This window comes from Aulonocara sp. 'chitande type north' Nkhata Bay, linkage group LG10 (assembly GCF_057382095.1).
Source record: "Aulonocara sp. 'chitande type north' Nkhata Bay isolate Kocher_YH1m ecotype deep benthic linkage group LG10, A_spYH_male_GT1.1, whole genome shotgun sequence".
Taxonomy (NCBI): Eukaryota; Metazoa; Chordata; class Actinopteri; order Cichliformes; family Cichlidae; genus Aulonocara; species Aulonocara sp. 'chitande type north' Nkhata Bay.
This window is the reverse complement of record NC_141353.1, coordinates 9,623,903-9,644,629: the sequence shown is the minus strand read 5'-3', so window position 1 is coordinate 9,644,629 and position 20,727 is coordinate 9,623,903. Positions and strand designations below refer to the sequence as shown.

General features: G+C 46.6%; 2 protein-coding genes across 3 annotated transcripts; both read left to right on the top strand.

Annotated features, from left to right (window-relative positions):
* Positions 1–4,661: 4,661 nt before the first annotated feature.
* Positions 4,662–5,612, top strand: LOC147320236 (odorant receptor 131-2-like). Its single transcript, XM_086307615.1, has one exon. The coding sequence runs from the start codon at positions 4,662–4,664 to the stop codon at positions 5,610–5,612; it is 951 nt and encodes a 316-aa protein (XP_086163741.1).
* Positions 5,613–8,004: 2,392 nt separating this feature from the next.
* On the top strand, positions 8,005–17,699 carry LOC147320235 (trafficking protein particle complex subunit 14-like). Of its 2 annotated transcripts, none has more exons than XM_086308023.1 (13): positions 8,005–8,268; positions 9,340–9,683; positions 9,804–9,899; positions 9,993–10,122; positions 11,695–11,781; positions 12,216–12,336; positions 12,659–12,806; positions 13,066–13,148; positions 14,721–14,872; positions 15,163–15,299; positions 15,377–15,455; positions 15,538–15,652; positions 15,720–17,699. In XM_086308023.1, exons 1-13 carry the CDS (start codon positions 8,076–8,078, stop codon positions 15,874–15,876), a joined length of 1,842 nt encoding a protein of 613 aa, XP_086164149.1. In that variant the 5' UTR covers positions 8,005–8,075; the 3' UTR covers positions 15,877–17,699. The 2 variants fall into 2 exon arrangements, with proteins under 2 accessions (XP_086164149.1, XP_086164150.1); XM_086308024.1 differs by having other exon boundaries at positions 9,343–9,683; positions 15,720–17,697.
* The last annotated feature ends 3,028 nt before the right edge of the window (positions 17,700–20,727 follow it).

Sequence of the window (20,727 nt, the reverse complement as noted above, 5' to 3'; positions counted from 1 at the left end):
TTGTTGGTGTCCTATCGCTGCACAATACAGTGTATCCTGGCCTATTGTCTCTGTGCATGGCTCTCCTGCTGTACAGCAGCACAGAATAACGAGCACCACAGGGTTATATAGGTTGCCCATGGGATAGTCGGCTGAGAACGTGAATAAAATCCTTCAAGAGCCATCTTAGCCTGGTCATGTAGTGTTTGAATGTCCACCTTCAGGCAGATGTTTCAGAGCCATGAAAACAAAACCTAACAGATTAAAGAACACCTTTACACCATGCTGCAACTTAACAGACGATCAGATCCAATATAACCTTAATGCACAATGTTTACAATAACACAGTGTCATGTTTACTTTTTACAACTGCATGTTTACCACAGGTTTTACATTAACACAGGCAAATGGGGTCTAGGACAAAATGAGAAGAATTGTGGGTTGTTTTTTAAATAGACATATTTGTATATAGAAATTTCCCCCTCTGGTGTTCCTGCCAATATATTGAGCCGCAGGCTTTCGTGTGGTAACTGAGGGAGTAGTGTTATTGATATTGAAGCAGGAGACCTGGAAGAGACCCTTGTGTCAAGGTGAACAGCAGGACTCAAACGCAAGACTCAGAATAGTGCAATTATTTACAGTGAGGCACCAGGTGCTATCTACAACGTTGAAGGGAAAGGGGCTCCAGGGAATCTGGGGAAGAAAAACACATCCACGCTCCTCTCTTTACAAAGCCAGTCACTCACACATCCCAACTTGCATTCCACACTGACACTTAGTCACAAACAGGAACTTGGAGGAGGTACTTCTAGAAGGAGGTCAGTAGTGCAATTAGCGTTCATGTTGGCAGACCACTCCAGCTTGTGATCCAGTTCGACTCCCACATTCTTATAGGATGTGACTATTTCAACATCAGTCCCACCAATGCAGACAGGGGAGGGTCAGGATTTGTTTAAACCTCTTCTGACAGGGTTCCTGGGTTGTTTACCCAGTATTTTCAGTTCATTCATGTTCAGTGTATTTATCACTTGCTCTCATTTCCTGTTTTTCCTGTGCCTGCTAGTTTCATGTGTCATTAGCCAGATTATGCTCAGCTGTGTACTCACCGGTCTCTCATTATCATCCTCATCAGTCTGTGTATTTAAGTCTTCAGTTTCCACTCGTTCACCGTCGTGTCATTGATGTTGTCTACACCGTGCATGTGTCCAGCCCAGCCAGCTCAGTCAGTCGTGTTTGATAATTAAAACTAAACAATAAGATTAAAATATTAAGAGTTTAAAAAGGGGGGCAGCACGGTGGTTAGCACTGTTGCCGCACAGCAAGAAGGTCCTGAGTTCAATTCCACCATCAGGTCTCTCTGTGTGGAGTTTGCATGTTCTCCCCGTGTTTGCGTGGGTTCTCTCCGGGTACTCCGGCTTCCTCCCACCGTCCAAAGACATGCAGCTTGTGGGGATAGGTTAATTGGACAATCCAAATTGTCACTAGGTGTGAATGTGAGTGTGAATGGTTGTCTGTCCCTGTGTGTTAGCCCTGCGACAGACTGGCGACCTGTCCAGGGTGTACCCCGCCTCTCGCCCTATGACAGCTGGGATAGGCTCCAGCGCCCCCCGCGACCCTGAAAAGGAGAAGCGGAAGCGAATGGATGGATGGAGTTTAAAAAGAAAGACAGAGACACTAAAATATCTAAAGAACCTGACAAACATAGGGAGCCGCAACAACAGGCTGTCACGACCAGGTGGCCAGACACAGGTAAGTGGACTCAAATGCAGACACCACATGGAGGCTCGGAGGTGTAGTGCAAACGAACAATTTATTTGGCACTCAAAAAATGGCACACCATGGAAGTTGTTACACCCCGGCCTAGCCAACCGGAGTGCAACACGAAAAAAATTAAAATAAAGGAAAAAAACACACGAGAAAAAAACTACAGCTCTCCACCAAAATCCCAAAACTAAAGTATCGACAAATCTATTTATAACACGGGGGAGATCGCAACCATGACCAACTGACACACAGGGCTTAAATACATAGAAGGAGCAATCAGGGAATGGACCACAGGAGGGAAACACAGCTGGGGCAAATTAGACCTGACGAGACAAGGAAACATAAACTGAACACACTAAGATAACAACAGACCTTCAAAGTAAAACAGGAAACACATGACAGTCACGCAAAAACAAAACACTGACAACACCGAAACGTAACATTTCCCCCCACCCAAAAATCAAACATGTAACCCCAAGTGAAATGTTTGATCAAAAGCGGATGAAGGCTGGTGGAGGCTGGAGCGGTCCCCCGGACCCTCCAGCGAAGACGGATGAAGTCTGGAGCGGTGCCTCGGACCCTCCAGCGAAGACAAACGAAGACTGAAGCGGTGCCTCGGACCCTCCAGCGAAGGCGGACGAAGGCTGAAGCGGTCCCTCCAACGGACCCTCCAGCGAAGACGGACGAAGGCTGATGAAGGCTGGAGCGGTCCCACTGACCCTCCAGCAGACGACGAAGGCTGGAGCGGTCCCTCGGACCCTCCAGCGAAGACAAACGAAGGCTGACGAAGGCTGGAGCGGTCCCACTGACCCTCCAGCAGACGAAGGCCGGAGCGGTCCCTCGGACCCTCCAGCAAAGACAAACGAAGGCTGGAGCGGTCCCTCGGACCCTCCCGCAGAAGGCAATCCCGGACGAGCCCCCATATGTTACACCCCGGCCTAGGCAACCGGAGTGCAACACGAAAAAAATTAAAATAAAGGAAAAAAAACACACGAGAAAAAAACTACAGCTCTCCACCAAAATCCCAAAACTAAAGTATCGACAAATCTATTTACAACACGGGGGAGATCGCAACCATGACCAACTGACACACAGGGCTTAAATACATAGAAGGAGCAATCAGGGAATGGACCACAGGAGGGAAACACAGCTGGGGCAAATTAGACCTGACGAGACAAGGAAACGTAAACTGAACACACTAAGATAACAACAGACCTTCAAAGTAAAACAGGAAACACATGACAGTCACGCAAAAACAAAACACTGACAACACCGAAACGTAACAGAGGTAAAAGAAACAAAAATGCTATACGGGAACTAATGACGAGAGGGAAAACATAGACCTCTGAACATTGGCTACCTACTAACATAAAGTTTCTGATTATGGTACTAAGAATCTGTAGCTACAAACACACTGATTAGCAAGGGCTAGCAGATAAGCTGTTACCAGGAATGCTGAGAAAGTAAACAAGTCTTGGCTAGACCATCTCCAAAATAATTTTTAAACCAATAAACAAGATTCGCACCGCGTGTGCAGCAGCGAAGCCAGAAGGAAATAGTCTCTTTATCGGGCTGGGCACGTTATTTGGGATTTTCCGGAGCAGGCATACAAGGTGCAGGGTCACAGGGTTTCTCTGAGTCACTGTAATGAAAGGAGTGTAGAGTCAATGCATGCCCCACACAGCACTCCAAGAAGTGGTGGCAACAAAATACATAGTCTTACTTGTCTGGGTTGACGGCGAGACTAGGAGGGGATTAGTGGTCCGAGTGAGGCTAAACCAGTTCGTGTACACTCACTGTGAAGTGCAGGGCAGGGAGGCAGGCAGGTGAATAGGGTCGAGAATAGTAGCAGGCCAGCGACGGGGAGTTGAGTGGTTACAGGCAGCAAGATCCAATCCACTGTGAAGCTGCAGAGGCAAGTAGACAGGGTTTACTGGGCTAGGACTCTCACTAACGTGGGTTAGCTGACATTCCAGCGAGGAATGTCTTCTTCTTCGTTTAACGGCGGTTAGCAACCAACGTAAAGGAGCATTACTGCCTCCTACTGTTCCAGAGTATGGGACAGACATTGAGTTTACAATTTGTATCACAGCGAGCAATGTTTGAGAACGCTGGTCTTAAGAGCCTCCCAGCAAATTACACACAGGTGCCACAAACGAGGGGTGTGGTGACTCTGCCCAGTGATGGATTTACTGGCATGCAGGAAAACCCAGCACTCACCCGGACCATGACACAGGTATCCTCCTACCAGAGCCTTGCACTAGTGTCTGGTGAGTCCTTCAAATGAAGACAAAGTCCAGAGAAGAGACAGTCCAGAATCTCATATACAGGAGTCATCTGGGCTCTATTACCAAAACAATGACTTGTAGTAGACCAAGTAGAACAGAGTGGATATAGTACGAAAGGATTCAGACTAACCAAAACTTCTACAACAGTCTCACAGCACAATCTCTGGGTGTTCTAACAGTAAGATTGTTCACTTGTTTGATTGCTTCAAATCGGTCCCATCTGGCAGCTCTGGTGTTGCAAAAAACACATTTGCTTTGCCAAAAGGGGCCCTAGAAACTGAACATCGGCTGCTCTTGTTAGCCAATATTTTTATATATGTGTAGTGTAACAATCCCACAGGTGACTTGTGGAAGAAAAGAGAACAAAAAAAGAAAGGGGTAGAAATCTGTCAGTATGAGTATCACATGATGTGACATCACATGAGATGACGTCAATGAGGTGTCATAAACAGTACGTGACCAGATGGCAAAAACTGCAGATCAACTGTGGTCATGTGGAAAGATTATCTGTTAAAGTTCTGCAAGGAAGTATTTTGGCTTCTTTCTCTGCTCCAAAGATCAAAATCCCTCAAAGCTAAAACATTAATTTTGCTGTGTGCTAATTTAACATGTTTTTAATGTTTGTTTAACATGTTCTTCACAAACGAAACTCTGACAAATATCACTGTCGGGCAGCAGAATCAGCTATTTCTCGAGATAGTGTTTTCTTGCATTGTCACAACACTAACATGCTGTGTATTTCTTTTTATTAATGCAACCATGTTGTTTACTCTAAGAAGTAAACCCGTGTTTGGTCAAACCTCTCGTTACATTCTTCTCTACAACCTTCTGTTTGCAGATACTCTACAGATGGCACAGAGTCAGCTCATGTTTTTACTGTCTGCTTGTAGAATAACGTTGCTGTATCCGATATGTGGTGTGCTAGTGTCACTTGCCACTCTATTGACTTTAATCTCTCCTCTCACACTGGTGGCGATGTCTCTGGAGAGATATGTAGCTGTGTGCTACCCACTGAGACATGCTACGATCATCACCGTCAGAAACACAGCGCTGGCTGTTTGTGTGGTTTGGACACTAAGTTTGCTAAATGTTTTAATAGAAGTTGTTCTGATGTTACGTGTCCGATTCCAGGATCTGCTGCACCTTCAGATGGAATATTCCTGTAACAAGGAGAAACTGACTCTTGATCCGATATCTGATCTCTATGCCAAAGCCTTCAGTTATTTTCTGTTTGTTTTAGCTGCAGGGGCATTCATTTTTTCTTATATTGGTGTGACTGTAGTAGCCCAGTCGGCCTCTACAGACAAAGCTTCAGCTGAAAAGGCTCGTAAGACACTGGTGTTGCATTTGGTGCAGCTTGGTCTTAGTGTCTCCTCAACTATACATAACCCAATATTTGTCTTTATTTACAAAACTGTGGACAGTGTCATAGTTGTGCGCATCCGGGTTGTTATTTATCTTTGTATTATCATCCTTCCCAGATGCCTGAGTTCTTTCATCTATGGTCTCAGAGACCACACCATCAGACCTGTCCTCATGCTCAATCTCAGATGTCAGTGGAAATGTCAACCTTTCCTCTGAAGAGTCTCAATTGAAGTCATTCTCATCACTTAATCAGTGTGATTTCTTGACAAACACCCATTTATTCAACTTGAGAATCAAGGGGAGGGGTAATTTAGAAAAAAACAAACATTAAATGTGATGTATGAGTTCATACTAGGCGTGTTGGTTTGTGTCTATGAATTTAGTGGGGTATGCTTGGGTTTACATGACATAAAATTTGTCAGACGGTGGGAACGATGTAGCCTCCAGCCGGACGTTAAGCAAACTTCAAAGAATTGTAGCAGGAACCACTCTGATGTGTCTCTGACTGCTTTGTCCAAAACATGCAAAATCATAGATTAATAAAACACGATACTTTATGCAGCTGGCTATGTTTATTAACAGAATGTGGAGATTTAATGGCTAAGGTGATATCTTAAAAACTGAAACAAATATTTCAGAGATATTTAAAGTTAGCATGCTTACAGCTCAAGGTTATTTAAGTCTGGCATCTCTTTTTTTCTTTGGTGTGTCCTCAGAGCATTTTTTTACTTTAAAACATTTAAAACTATATTTGTTGTGGGGTTTCTGAAACAAAGATTCCAAATGACACAATAATGGTCAAAAATGTTACTGACCAATACTGTCTCCCCCCCTTACGTTAGCTGCTTTCATCAGGCCAGTGAGTTCTGTGATGGGATATTACTCTATTACATATTGATGGCATATTTTAACAATATCACTTCAGTAATAGTTATATGCATGTAGAATAGCATCACAAATGTATATTTATGCTTTACACCCTGTGACATGGGCCAACATGTAAGAGTTGTGGAATATCTTTGTCTAAGATGAGAGGGCGGCAGACATGGTCAGGGACCAATTTCTCAATGTTGCAACGTTTGATTAAACCACTTCAAAGACTCTCACCAAGGGTTTGCAGCTTGCTTTTGTTTTTTATTTCCATAACAGTAACAGTGAAACTCAGCACACATCTGAGAAAGTGATTTTAAATAGAAGTCAGGAATTTTTCATCATTTCTAAAAAGATGCATAATCCAAGTGTCTGGGATGCAGGGAAAAAAGAAGCTAAATGCAGAGCTCTGGTGAACAGTGTGTTTATTTACAGTGTCCAAAGGTGCTCCCTTTCAAACTCCCAAGTGCTGCTTCATCCGTGCAGTCCCGTGAGCGACTAGTGTGTCCCGATTCTCCTTTCCGTCCAAATAACCTAGGGGAACCTGAGACCAAATACACGGTTAGCTGACTTCTTAACCAACAATCTCCCACACTCTCAGTTTGCTAACGCTACCAGTTTGGCGTAGGATGAAGGCTGATTAGAAGCAGCTGGCAGAGCAATCAAGCACGGGTGAGTCGAGAGCCGCGTGGACGAGCCTCCAGGGGGAATAATAATAATAATAATAATAATGGATACTTTATTGATCCCCATGGGGAAATTACTTGTTTTTCTCTGCATTTGACCCATTCACTCAGTGAAGCAGTGGGCAGCCCACTAAGCAGGCGCCCGGGGAGCAGTGTGTAGGGACGGTACCTTGCTCAGGGGTACCTCAGGGTAGCCGTTAAGTGGATTCGAACCGCCGACCTTCCGATCATGGGGCGACCACTTTACCTACTGAGCTAGCGCTCACTTCCCTAAACAACTGCCACAGCTGGGGAAAAGAGAAAAATCTGCAGTAAGCGTTAAGTGACTGACAATTCTACAATCACCAGTTCACACCACTGTACTTAAATACTAATCATTCCTTTGTCTCCAAGGCGAGTCCCTCTTCTTCTCTCCAGGCTTTATGAACAATAACGGTCGGAGATGTCGATCAGTGGTATGTGCACAAAGTTTGAATCAGATATTAATACATCAAAATTGTTGCAGGGGACTACTTGTTATCACTGCTATAGAAAACTTTTATTGAAATCTCTAAAACAAAATCAGCACAAACAAAAATGTTTGACATCAATTTTGTTTGATTTAAGGAAGGTGCGACTGCAGCTTCACTCATGGAGGACCGAGAAAATGGACTATTCAATGCACACACACCCTCACACACACACAGAGAGACACACGCACACCCACACACATGCACACACATAAGTAAACACGTGTGTGTGAACTCAAAACGTCAAAAAGCAAAGCAAACATGTCTGCATCGGTACATGGATGTGAATTTATCTCGTTTCTAATCAGAGCCACACTTAAGTGCAATAAATCATGTAAAAGGTCCAGATAGCTGCACTTAAATAACAGCTAAATAAAACCCAGACGCTCCTCTCGGTGCTTATTATTTTCAATTTCATGTGAGTTTGGCAACGGCGAGAAACTTGGTGTCGTAGTACCATGGACGTCCACTATGGGGCGCTAACGGTCTCATTTTCCCCCATTCGGCAGGTGTCCGTGCTTTTACTTTGAAAGTCGCAACAGGAAGTGCGCGTTTCATTGTTAGAGCGTGTTGACTGTGGTCCTGCTGCCGCTCAGCCTCCTCCCGTCGTCGCCATGGTGCAGATGATGGAGTCGCAGTGCGAGTATTTCATGTATTTCCCGGCGGTGCCGATCACGGACCTGTCCGACCCGGCCCGGTACCGCACGCTGCCCCGCAGGAGCCACCTGTACCTGGGCGAGACCGTCCGCTTCCTGCTGGTGCTGCGCTGCAGGGAAGCCGGAGCGACGCCGACCGAGCACGGCCCGGGTACGTGAGGGAGGGCCGAGGAGAGATGAGTGTACGAGCCTGTGATAGTCAGACAGACGTGAACATGAAAACACGGAGACAGAGTCTGGTGTGGGAGCAGCTGTCACAGAAACCTGCTGAGGCTCCTCCTGTAACGTTAGGATGTTACATTTTCGTGTCCCGCAGGTGTGCGCAGGATATCCTCGTTATGCCGTCTTACATACGTCACGTGTATTTATATGCATGAGTCACGTTAGTCAGGAACAAACAACAAAGCCTCAGCAGTAACGGCCGCACACTCACGGTTAACCCTTTGTCTGCATTTATGGAGGTCATACCTGCACCACCCAGAAACCTCCACCTGACTGTTATGGCCGCGCAGTTTAGGTCAAAGCAGGCTCAACGTCTGCGGTAACAGAGCACGAGAAACTAACACATCCAGACAAATGCATTCATTAAACCTGCGCTTGGCCAGCAGTAGATACGAGCTTCAAACGAAACCATGTAGGTGCAGAGCGGGACTCACATACAATGAACCAGAGTTAAACTCCTGAGATGATCCGGCCGGGGGACCCGTACTGATCCAGGACCAGAACATCGCTCAGTACCCAGCAAACTGGAGCTGAGACGGTAAAATCCCAGCAGCCATGATGGATCAACGCAGGGCTGAAATGCTACTGTGCAAAAAGCAAGTTCAGTTACTGGGAAACGAAGCAGCAAAAAGATGCAGTAAAACACATTTAAATAGAATAAAATATCGTATGAAACAGGAACTTACCTGCCTTAAACACCTGCACAGATGGGGCCGCAAACACGAGCTACTGTAGGACCGCAGCTCCACCTGCAGGGATGAAATCCCACAGCTCCAACACGGCTGCAGCACTGAAACAGGAAAAGATGTGAAGGTTCAAAGAGTGAGCGCTGCCACTGAAACAAAGAACCGTTTGGGGAATTTGTTTTCGCTTAACTTTGTTAGTCATTTTCTCAGAAGTCTGAGTTACAGAGTCAAACTCTTCAGACTTTTGTACTTAAAAATGTTTCTTTGGGTGTAAAAAAGCTTCCTTAAGTCTGGAGCAGAGCTGTCTCTTCCAGCAGGGGGCGCTGATGGCACCGCGGCAGGTTTTGGGACGGAATCGGCCAGCAGCCGGGCGTGGAGGGAGCTGGCCGGATCTCTGTGCGCCGTGGCGAGCGTGAGTCCGGGTGAGAGCAGTCGTCACCGAGGCAACCACCATCAGCATCACCACGACTACCAGAGCAGCGGGGACGAGGCCAACGAGGACGGCGAAGAGGACTACATCGCGGCGGCCGAGGCCGCCATCGCTGCGCTGGGCAGCAGGGTGGACTCCCGGTGCCGGAGCTTCAGGGACTGCAAACCTCTGCTCATCCACAACTCCTCTGGGACGGCGTCGAGGGAGTTCCGCAGGGCGCCCGTCCAGGTAGACGCGCACCTTTACCTGTCTTTGATACGGCGCTCCTCTCTCCAGCTGTTAGATTAAGATCCTCAGAGGCGATGCTTTCCTCTCAGGCGCCATGATGTGTTTGCTCCTCCCTGTCAGTCTCCTCTAGATGAGCCGGTGGTCCTGACGGATGAGGTCATCTTCCCGCTCACCGTCTCTCTGGACAAACTGCCCGTCAGCACCCTTAAAGTCAAGGTCCGCCTTCTTCTGGACGCAGATATCTGGTGTTGTGTGAAGACTTTGAGTTGTAGCTGCTTCGCGCAGTAATTTTGCTCCATGTGCATTCAGGTGATGGTCACGGTGTGGAAGAAGGAGGCGGAGAAAGTGGAGGTGCAGGAACTCGGCTACCTGAGCGTGCTGCAGCAGAGAGAGCCGACGCACACCTTCAGACACGACCTGAACACCTTCAAGGCTCAGGGTAGGCACTGAATGCTTCATGGGAACGCCGCGGGTAGACAGACCGCTCCATTAACCCTTTAGAGCCGGTCGGAGCGGGCACGCTCTGTTTTACGTAACTATTTTTAAATCCCGGTAGCTCTGCAACCACGTAAGCTAGCGCAATAATTTTTTTTGCATATGAAACTGGAGGAGTTGTACTTACATCTTATGCCATCAGCTTGTCCTCGGTCACGGTTTCCTTCCACATAAAGCTTTGCAAAAACTGCATAAAAAGCACTTGCAGCAACAAAAACATAATATTCCAGAAACACGCTTTGCCGATCCGATCAGCTGTTCGTAACACTTCCTACGTTGGAATAGACGTCAGCGCGAACTTTTGCATGTCCGCCATTACCTGCCCGAAACCGGAAGTGACGTCATTTTTGCGGAAATGTAGTTTTTTTTTTTTTTTACCATCAGGGCCTCATGAGCCTATACTGCTCTTTTTAAAAGTTATCTTTGACTTTATAACTTTCTGTGTGGTTTCTGGGATGCTGAGGACTCATATTGCACTGCTGGAAATAGTTTATTTTGATGCACATGCTGCTTTTTTGCAAATTTTCTTTATAATATTTTTTTTTCCTGCAGTGTATAAAAATTGGTGTATTTCAAAAAGAAAACTATGAAGACACTCAAAATAAATTTCCTGTGGTGGGAAACTATTTTGTGCAACTTTTTTGTATTTATAGTTTTGAGGGATAAACCTCTTAAATTTCTCTAACTAGAAATATATGTTAAAATATATGTTATTGCACTTTTTTGCAATTTATGTAATTACTATGCACTTAATGCAGACATATTATTAAAATCTGGGCTATAATGGTTGTATTGATGTATAGCAACTTGAAATGCTCCCAAAAATGGCTCCACAGCAGGTAAAAATATGATATAAGCTTTGGTGGACTTGGTTCTATGGTCGGTCTTAAAGGGTTAAACATGAGCCACAGCCGGGGCTGAGAGGAAGCAGGTGGGAACAGCGCGCACCTGACAGTGACTCACACAGGTGACGATGAGAACAAACAAGATGCAACAGGAAAGTAACCTTCAAAATAAAACAGGAAGTACTGAACAATTATGAATCAAAGTAACGGGATGACGAGACATTTAATCATTATTTATTTTTGATGTCTGGCTCTCTTCCACAGCAGGGGGTCACGTGAGTGTGGGGGGGTGTTATTGTAGGCTCTGCCTGACAGCTGCTCGAGGTGACACCACCTGAGTCGTTAGCAGAGCATCCGTCTAGATTTCAGTAAATCAAGATAAATGCTGTAACAGTAAAAAACAATCAATGACGGAGGTCAGTTATGGACATATGATCAGTTTCATTGATCAGTCACGAGTTAAATCAGCTCCTTCACTTCCGGCCTCCTCGGCTCCTGAGTCGCCTGAGATGGGGTGGGACCCATTTCCTGCTCCGTCCTCGCCTCTGAGAGCCTCGCTGAGGTTCCCACACTGAGGGCGGGACTGTTTTATCCTGATAAACAGAATTTTAATGATTTTATAAGATGTCACGTTGTCCTCTGGGAGGTTTAACACAGCTTCTGATCCACAGTGAGCACCACCCTGACCGTCCTGCCGCCTCCAACCGTCCGCTGCAAGCAGATGACTGTTTCTGGAAAACACCTCGCGGTCTTAAAAGGTACAGAACGCTCTTCATCATCACTGTGATGTCACTGTGGTGACCGATGCTTGCATGTCAGGGAAGCCTCCAAGCTAAGCGACATAAACCCAGCTGTGTGCTGCGACATGAAGCTGAACAGGGCGGCGATCAGCAATAGATGCATCACCTCCTTTAACCTGACGTCCAGCATGCCAGCGCACCGCCGGCACGCCGAGGCGTCGCTGAGCCCCGTGAAACGGTCGAGTCTCTGCTCCGTGGTTGTGACTCTGATCAGCAGGACGATGTAGGAATATTTTGGTATTTAATCTAAAAGCACCAGCAGAGGGCGCTGTTTTTTAAATCCTCGTTAATTAAAGGCCGAAACGAATCCGTAAATAAAATAAAATCGATTCAGTTGCTTGGTTGCAGTGGTTTGATTCCAACTGTGATTCTGTTTCCTGTCCCGCTGTCAGTGCTGAACGAGTCTTCTCAGGAGGAGGTGAGTGTTCGGGATGTTCGCATTTTACCGAACCTCAACGCCTCCTACCTTCCCGTGATGCCCGACGGCTCCGTGCTGCTGGTGGACAACGTGTGGTGCGTATACGACCCGTTCAAATGGTTTGTGCCCAGAGTTCAGAAGGCGCCGCCGTGGCTGCTGCTGTCTCTGCGTGTTAGTTATGACTTTGTGTTTGTTACATTGTATTTAATGACAGTGTTGTGTATACCTTGTTACACTGTGTTGGATTTTTATCATTTGTATCATTGCAGATAGTTTTTAGTAATGATGCTACTTTGTGTTATACTCGATTACTTTGAGTTTCTGGGACTTTGTTCGTAAAACGAGTTGTTGTGCAGTCAGATTGTGTGTTTGTGCGATGCTCCTGAATGTCTGTATTTGTTGTTCTTCGCTCTGCAGTCATCAGTCCGGTGAGGTCGGCATGGCGTCCTTCTGCCGGGTGGACAGCCTGGCCTGCCGTCTTCCCAGCATGCTCAGCGCTTTGGAGGAGCACGACTTCCTGTTCCAGCTGCACCTCAACGACATGCCGCAGGACGACTCCAGTGAGGTGCGTTCGTGTTGCGTTGTGTGTTTTATAGTTTGGTGCACAGTGCGCTCTGGTGACGTGACAGTTTGTGTTCTCCTCGCGATTTCCTGAAGAAGGAAAAGTAAACGACGTGTTTCTGTGAACGGCTGTGTCAGCGCAGGATTTATTAGGACTTTGAGGGCGGACACACTGTAGAGCAGCTGTGACGCGACGGTCGTTCCTGCATTAATGCGTCCTTTACTTATTTCGCTGCTGTCAGCATGTGTGTGCTTGTGTTCAGGGGCTGGAGGTTCCTCTGGTCGCTGTGCTGCAGTGGTCAACTTCCAAGATGCCTTTCACCAACTGCATCTACACCCACTACAGGTAAGGCTGGATGAAACGCTCCACACGTGCTGTGTTAGTCTTGGTAAGAGATATCCAGGCTCGGGGCTGCAGACCTCTGCTGTGGCCACCAGGAGCGACGGGAAACATCTCCGTGCATCCGGACATACACTGAACAAAAATATAAACGCAACACCTTTGTTACTGCTCCCATTCCCCATGGGATGGACGTAGAGACCTAAAATTCATTCCAGATACACAATATAACCATCCCTCCCAAACAGTGGTCACAAATCAGTCCAAATGTGTGGTAGTGGGCACATCTGCTATATTGAGATAATCCATCCCACCTCACAGGTGTGCCACATCAGGATGCTGATCTGACATCATGAGTAGTGCACAGGTGTACCTCAGACTGCCCACAACAAAAGGCCACCCTGGAATGTGCAGTTTTGTCTCACAGCAAAATGCCACAGATGCCACAAGCAATGAGGGAGCGTGCAGTTGGCATGCTGACAGCAGGAATGTCAACCAGATCTGTCGCCCGTGCATTGAATGTTCATTTCTCAACCATAAGCCGTCTCCACAGGCGTTTCAGAGAATATGGCAGCACATCCAACCGGCCTCACAACCGCAGACCTCGTGTAACCACACCAGCCCAGGACCTCCACATCCAGCAGGTTCACCTCCAAGATCGTCTGAGACCAGCCACCCAGACAGCTGCTGGAACAATTGGTTTGCACAACCAAACAATTTCTGCACAAACTGTCAGAAACCGTCTCAGGGACGCTCAACTGCATGCCCGTCGTCCTCATCGGGGTCTTGACCTGACTCCAGCTCGTCGCCGTAACAGACTTGTGTGGGCAAATGCTCGCATTCGATGGCGTCTGGCACGTTGGAGAGGTGTGCGCTTCACGGATGAATCATGGTTCACATTGTTCAGGGCAGATGGCAGCTGAGAATGTCCCAGTTCTTGCATGGCCAGCATACTCACCGGACATGTCACCCATTGAGCATGTTCGGGATGTGCTTGACCGGCGTATACGACAGCGTGTACCAGTTCCCACGAATATCCAACAACCTCGCACAGCCATTGAAGTGGAGTGGACCAACATTCCACAGGCCACAACTGACAATCTGATAGACTCCATGCGACGATGTGTTGCACTGCATGAGGCAAATGGTGGTCACACCAGATACTGACCGGTTCTGGGTCCCCAGACCCCCAATAGCGCAAAAAACTGCACATTCCAGGGTGGCCTTTTGTTGTGGGCAGTCTGAGGTACACCTGTGCACTACTCATGATGTCAGATCAGCATCCTGATGTGGCACACCTGTGAGGTGGGATGGATTATCTCAATATAGCAGATGTGCCCACTACCACACATTTGGACTGATTTGTGACCACTGTTTGGGAGGGATGGTTATATTGTGTATCTGGAATGAATTTTAGGTCTCTACGTCCATCCCATGGGGAATGGGAGCAAAAACAAAAGTGTTGCGTTTATATTTTTGTTCAGTGTATTTCCTGTCCAGCAGCAGGACGACACAGCGTTTAGTGTTTTTCCTGCTGCTTCTCTAAATGACCCGCCGTCCTCCCTCCCCTCCACTCAGGTTGCCCAGTATCCGTCTGGACCGGCCGCGCTTCGTCATGATGGCCAGCTGTCCGAGCACCGTCAGGGTGAAGGAGCACTTCAAGGTCAAATACGTTCTTCTCAACAACCTGCAGGACTTCCTGGCTGTGCGGCTCGTCTGGACTCCAGAGGGTCAGCGAGTATTTTGATTCATGTTTGATTTTTTGAAAAAATCCACCCTGCAGCTGTTTGAAAGGAAACCTGTGAGCGGGTTTGTTTCTGGGACTCATGGCAGTCTGTGGGGACTCAGCCTCTAGTGGACGTTAAGGGGAGTGCAGGCTGATGGTGCTTTGTCCAGCTGGTTCTGGTTGTGTTCTCCTCGTGGATGGAGACGGTTCTCTGGACCAGATTCAGGAGAATCGCGCCGCTCTCTGTCAGTCGTGGTTCAGACCGAGTAATGTGTTGTTTGCTTGCTCGCTCAGGTCGAGGTCAGGGGGAAGACGCAGCGCTGTCTGCCGTGGTCTGTCACACCCCTCTCAGTAACCTGGGTCACTGCCGCAAAGGAAGCACTCTGTCGTTCAGCGTGGCCTTCCAGATCCTCAAACCAGGACTGTACGAGGTACGCCGAGCTTTGAGCGCCTGCTTCCTTATCTCGCCCGCTCACACGGGACGTCATGTTTTCTCCTGTCTCTGCAGCTGAGTCAGCACATGAAGTTAAAGCTCCAGTTCACAGCGTCGGTGTCCAACCCTCCACCCGACGCCCGGCCCCTGTCACGTAAGCTCTGAGCAGGAAACAAACACAAAAGGCTTTGACCTGCGTCTGTTCTGATTTCTGTGTCGTGTCGAAAACCATCCAGGTAAAAACAGCCCGTCCAGCCCGGCGGTTCGAGACCTCCTGGACCGACACCAGGCCAGTCTGGGGCGCTCTCAGTCCTTCTCCCACCAGCAGCCGTCTCGGTCCCACATCATGAGGTAACTTTAGTAACTTCAGCTTCATATCACATCGAGTATGTCGTTTAATCTTATCTGTGTGCGACAGGACGGGCAGCGCCATGGAGCGACGGGCCATCACGCCTCCCGTTGGCTCTCCGGTCGGTCGGCCGCTCTACCTGCCGCCGCAGGACAAGTCGCTGCTGTCGCTGGACAAGATCGCCAAGAGGGAGTGCAAAGTCCTGGTGGTGGATCCTGTCAGCTAGGCAGCGAGAGGAGAGGCTTTTATTTTGATAGAGAAACGCTCACGAGAAGAGATGACAAAGAAGCTGACTTCATGTTACTGCAGGAAACACCCCTGTGTTTGATCAGCTGACCAATCAGAACAACGAGGAAGAAGTTCATCCTTCAGCTGAAATATTTCATGTTTTATTGTATTTAAAGACACGTTGGGTTTTCCAGCTCGTTTCCTGGAAGCGTTCTTTAAAGTTTTATCTTATATTTATCTTTAAAGCATCGTCCAGATGGAGCCACTGAATCGTTTTATGCTCCAGGTGTGTTTTACAGGATGAAAGCTGCAAACACGCAGCTCAGCTCCACAAAGAGCTGAAGAACTGAGAATTTATTTTACATTGTTTAGTAAAGTTTCCAGGAAATGAGCTGGAAAGTGCCAAACCTGCAAAATAAAGTGTTAGCTTTTTACTTCTGTGTTATTTTCAGAGTAAAAGACATTACAGGTTAAAAACGTATTAACCTGAGGACAGTCACAGTTAACGTTTTCTTTCAGTGTTATTTCCTCCATCGCGTCACAAACGGTAACTTCAGCAGAATGTTGCTAATAAAATGAATGTAATGGTCCAGGCTGTTGTTGTGAGTCTGCAGACACCCGGAGCTCCCTCACAGCGTCCCTCTGAGGACACTCAGCCTTTTATTAAAGAGCAGCACGAGTCTGCCGCCTTGCTCACGGTGTTCTGGTTCATCCTGGTTATTAACTGGCGCACATTAGCAAGACAAACTCATGAAAACTCGGGAATTCAGCTGGGATGCAGGCAGGAATCTCCAGCACTCAACCTGGGAAAACAGTTTTTTTCTGGTTTTGGCTATACTTGATGTTTTTAGGGGAGGGGCTACTGTGTCAGCGGTAGCTCCTCCCACTCCAGGTAATAACAGTGACCATCATTGCGTTAATTTATCGCAGTTCTTGGTTTATCATTAGTGAAACAATAAGCTACCAGCGAGGACACAGATGTAGCCAGAGTGTATCTGCTGTCACTGATAAAAATCAACACATGAGAAGAAGTGAGCGTTTCTTTAACGTCAGAGGTCACATGATGCACCCAGGCATTTGATTGGCTCTGCTCTGTTCTCTGTGTACTTCTACGTTCTTGAAGACATTTCATCCAAGAAGCTTTTGCAGATCAGGAAGGATCTCAAAACTGGACTGCAGACAGTTGGCGTCACTAGCCCCGCCTCCGTTCAAAGATGGCCGTTCACAGTGGACATAGGCTGTAGCTGTGTCCCAAAACGTCGGCTGCATCCCCCGGAGGCCGCATTTGAAGGCCGATTACGTCACAGCCAGACGACAAAGGCTGTCCAAATTCGTAGACTCCTTCAAATGCGTCCTTCATTTCCCCGAATTCGAAGGATGGGTCGGGTGTGTCCTTCGTGGCCCACCATATCCCAGAATTCATAGCGCGGCCCAGCCAAATTTCAGCTGCCAACAATGGCGGCCGCTACTAAGTTTTAAAATTACTCTTATTAATCTTTCTGGGTCACAAAATAAACTTTTAACATATATTAAGGTGAGAGTGTATCTGTGTAAACTTCAAATATCTGCTCGGTTTATCAAGACACCACATATTTGCCAAAGTGCTTCGACGTTTTCGGAGACGTCTGTTACCCACCCGCTCGATAGCGAGCCGGGGGGTTCAATGGTCACTCCAGCTGGCGAGAGCAGCGGACTCCCGGCTTCATCGTTTTCAGACCCCCGCTCTTTTGCTACTCAGGTTATATATGATATAAGTCACTCGGATAACTTAAAAATGTAATTATTAGCCTTTTTTTCTGTTTTATTTGTTCCGGAGTAAATCGGTTCTGCTGAGATCAAAGTTATTAGATTAAATACAACTCTATTAATCCATCGGGTTGGTTCCTCTGGGCTTTTCTCACAGCTGAATAAACGTGAAACAGAAAACTGATTAAACAGAAGTGTGAGACGGTCGAGAGTTTACACCAGTGTCCTGTTAGACAGCAAGGAGCAGAGGCAGAGTTTATTAAACTCCACCGAGACAGCGGTGACGCAAATCTGAAGGCTAGACCGTCCCATTTCACAGCCTCGCACTTCCGGCCTCCTTGGTCTTTGCAGGACCCGGCCCACGTAGACTAAGAAGGCCGGGTCCTCTGAAGGATGCAGCCGAGGGTCTGCAGCCTGAAAGGCCGCATTTTAATTACGTAACTGCGACAGACAAAGGCTGTCCCAATTCAAAGGCTGCTCGAAATGCGGCCCTCAAATGCGTCCTTCATTTCCCTGAATTTTAAGGACATGGCGGTGTAGACTTCGTGGCCCAACATATCCCAGAATGCATAGCGTGGGTGTGGATAATTTTGCTGAAAAAAAACGGCGGATGAGGGGCGCCCGAAGAGTAAACTTTAAGTAAGTACTGAATATTTTGTCACTTATTTATGTGCAAATGTTTAATAACGAAGAACATTAAACATTACTGTTGGCCACATGTCGGCAAAGTCATGTGACGTTAGTGACGTTTGTACTAACTTGGTTTTAAAGCCTTTACTTCAAAATATTCGCCGTTCAATAGCTGAGCTTAATCACAGAATGATCAAAGCTCATGTAGAAACAAACAAATGAACAAAAGATTTTCTCCTTCATCTCTGTCAAACACAGCTGTATGACACGTTTCCAGCTGTTAGTATCATGGTTGCTAGGCAACCGGGGCAGCGCGACAGAGGCTAGACCGCCCATTTCACAAGCCTCGCACTTCCGGCCTTAGCGGTCTTTGAGTACGTGGTGCTTGTGGACGTTAAGGCTGCAGACCCTGAATTGGGATACAGCCTTTGATGCTTCTTTCACTCCTCTGTCTTCTCTGTCCAACATGTGGACATTGGCATCCTCAAAGAGTGACCTTTGACCTTTAGATGCAGATGGTTTAGGGCATAGGTGTCAAACTCTGGCCCGCGGGCCAAATGTGGCCCGCAGCCTAATTACATTTGGCCCGCGAAGCCACACCAAATTACTATCAGAGCTGGCCTACTGCTATTATACAGCTAATATATATATTGTTTAGTATTAAGCTTTGCTTGTTCCATATTCAGTTTTCCAGCAAAATGTGTTTGAGTCCATAAGAAAAGATTCATTCTTATATCTGGAGGAAGATTTTGTTTCAATAAATATTAATGTTAGCCCGCGCCTTTGTTCCAGTTTTGAATTTTGGCCCACTGTGTGTTTGAGTTTGACACCCCTGGTTTAGGGGTTGACAGTATTGTTCAGTTTGTTTCTGATCCTCCTTCGTTGGTGTTTGATCTTGTTTTCTGTGCGTCTTTGCTGATTTGATGAAAGCCCCGTTGGGATAACCACATGTTTCTTTACATGTGTTCCTTCTGTTTCCCTTCTGGTTCCAAGTTTGACAATTTTATCTATTTGTATTCAGTTAGGACATCATTGTGATGATTGGCTGTTACACTAATGTCACTTCACACCACACGTTTGCCTGTTTGAAACAGGAAAATAATGCAAACAAAAAGAGATAAAAGCTGTTTCTTAGTACTTGTTGCTGCTTCATGTTCTGTGTGATAGTTTCCATCGAATTCACCAGAATCTGCAAAGCTTGTGACTTCCAGTGATGGACGACAGACTAACTAAAACAAAAGCCTTCCCTTTACGTGCAGTAAGACTTTAGACCAGTGGACGTCCTGCAGGGACACTCAGTACTGACCACCACCACACACAAAGATACACAGGGTAAAGATAGACAAAAGTGGAAAAGCATCAGCAAAGTTTGAACAGTGTGTTTAATACATGAGTGAAACATCAGGTCTGTGGATGGTTTTGGTTTTCAGAAGATCGATTACAAAAACAGGACGTGGATCCTTAAAGTCCACGCCTTTATTCTCTGATTGGACGAGAGTAGTTTCATGACTCATAGTTCAAAGTAATCCTTATTTGTACAGAGCCTCAGTGGAGCGCCGCTCTTTGTGACATCATACAGAGCTGACAGTGAAAAAAGTGAAACCTGAGTTTTAGAGCAGTGTGAAGCCCGACGTCATGACCTGTAACAGCATGTATACTAGGGCTGCCACGATTAGTCGACTAGTCACGATTACGTCGACTATCAAAATCGTCGACGACTGATTTAATAGTCGACGCGTCGTTTGAAGCTTTGTAAGATCACAAAAGACGCAGGAATAAGTAGCAGGATTTAAGAGTGTAATAACGGACTGAAACAGAAGATGGCAGCACTGCATGTACAAGGATACCAGCTGCCGTTAAACCCAGAAGAAGAAGCAGCTGTGTCCCAGAATTCATAGCGCGGCCCAGCTCAGTTTCCAACAATGGTGGCAGCTAGTTAGTTTTAATATTACTCTTATTATTCTTTCTGGGTCACAAAATAAACGTTTAACATATTTTCAGACGAGAATGTAGCTGTGTAAACCTCAAATATCTGCTCAGTTTATCAAGACACCGCATATTTTCAAAAGCGCTCCGACGTTTTCGGAGACGTCTGTTACCCACTAGCTCGATAGCTAGCCGGGGGCTAGGCTAACTAGAGCCGTGAGAACACCGGACTCCCGGCAAATCGTTTTCAAACCCACCGCCGTCTTTCGCTACTCAGGTTAAACATGATATATGAGTCACTTAGATAACTTAAAATGTTATTGTTTGGCTTTTTTTAGTATTTTATTTGTTCCTGAGTAAATCGGTTTGTCTGAGATTAAAGTTATAGTTTTTACACAGCTGAATAAACGTCAAGCAGACAGCTGATTATCAGAAGTGTGAGATGCTGGAGAATTTACTCCGGTGTCCTGTTATATTTTAGATAGCAAGGAGTTTATTAAACTTCACCGAAACAATCTGCAAATGTCATTAAAATTTAATAAACTAT

What these genes read in the sequence shown, in the direction of transcription:
- LOC147320236 (XM_086307615.1), top strand. Translation starts at nt 4,662, where the DNA reads ATGTTCTTCACAAACGAAACTCTGACAAATATCACTGTCGGGCAGCAG.
- LOC147320235 (XM_086308023.1), top strand. Translation starts at nt 8,076, where the DNA reads ATGGTGCAGATGATGGAGTCGCAGTGCGAGTATTTCATGTATTTCCCG. An exon ending in CTGCTGGTGGACAACGTGTG is followed by an intron (nt 12,337 to 12,658) that starts GTGCGTATACGA and finishes TTCGCTCTGCAG; the next exon opens with TCATCAGTCCGGTGAGGTCG. An exon ending in GCTCGTCTGGACTCCAGAGG is followed by an intron (nt 14,873 to 15,162) that starts GTCAGCGAGTAT and finishes TTGCTCGCTCAG; the next exon opens with GTCGAGGTCAGGGGGAAGAC.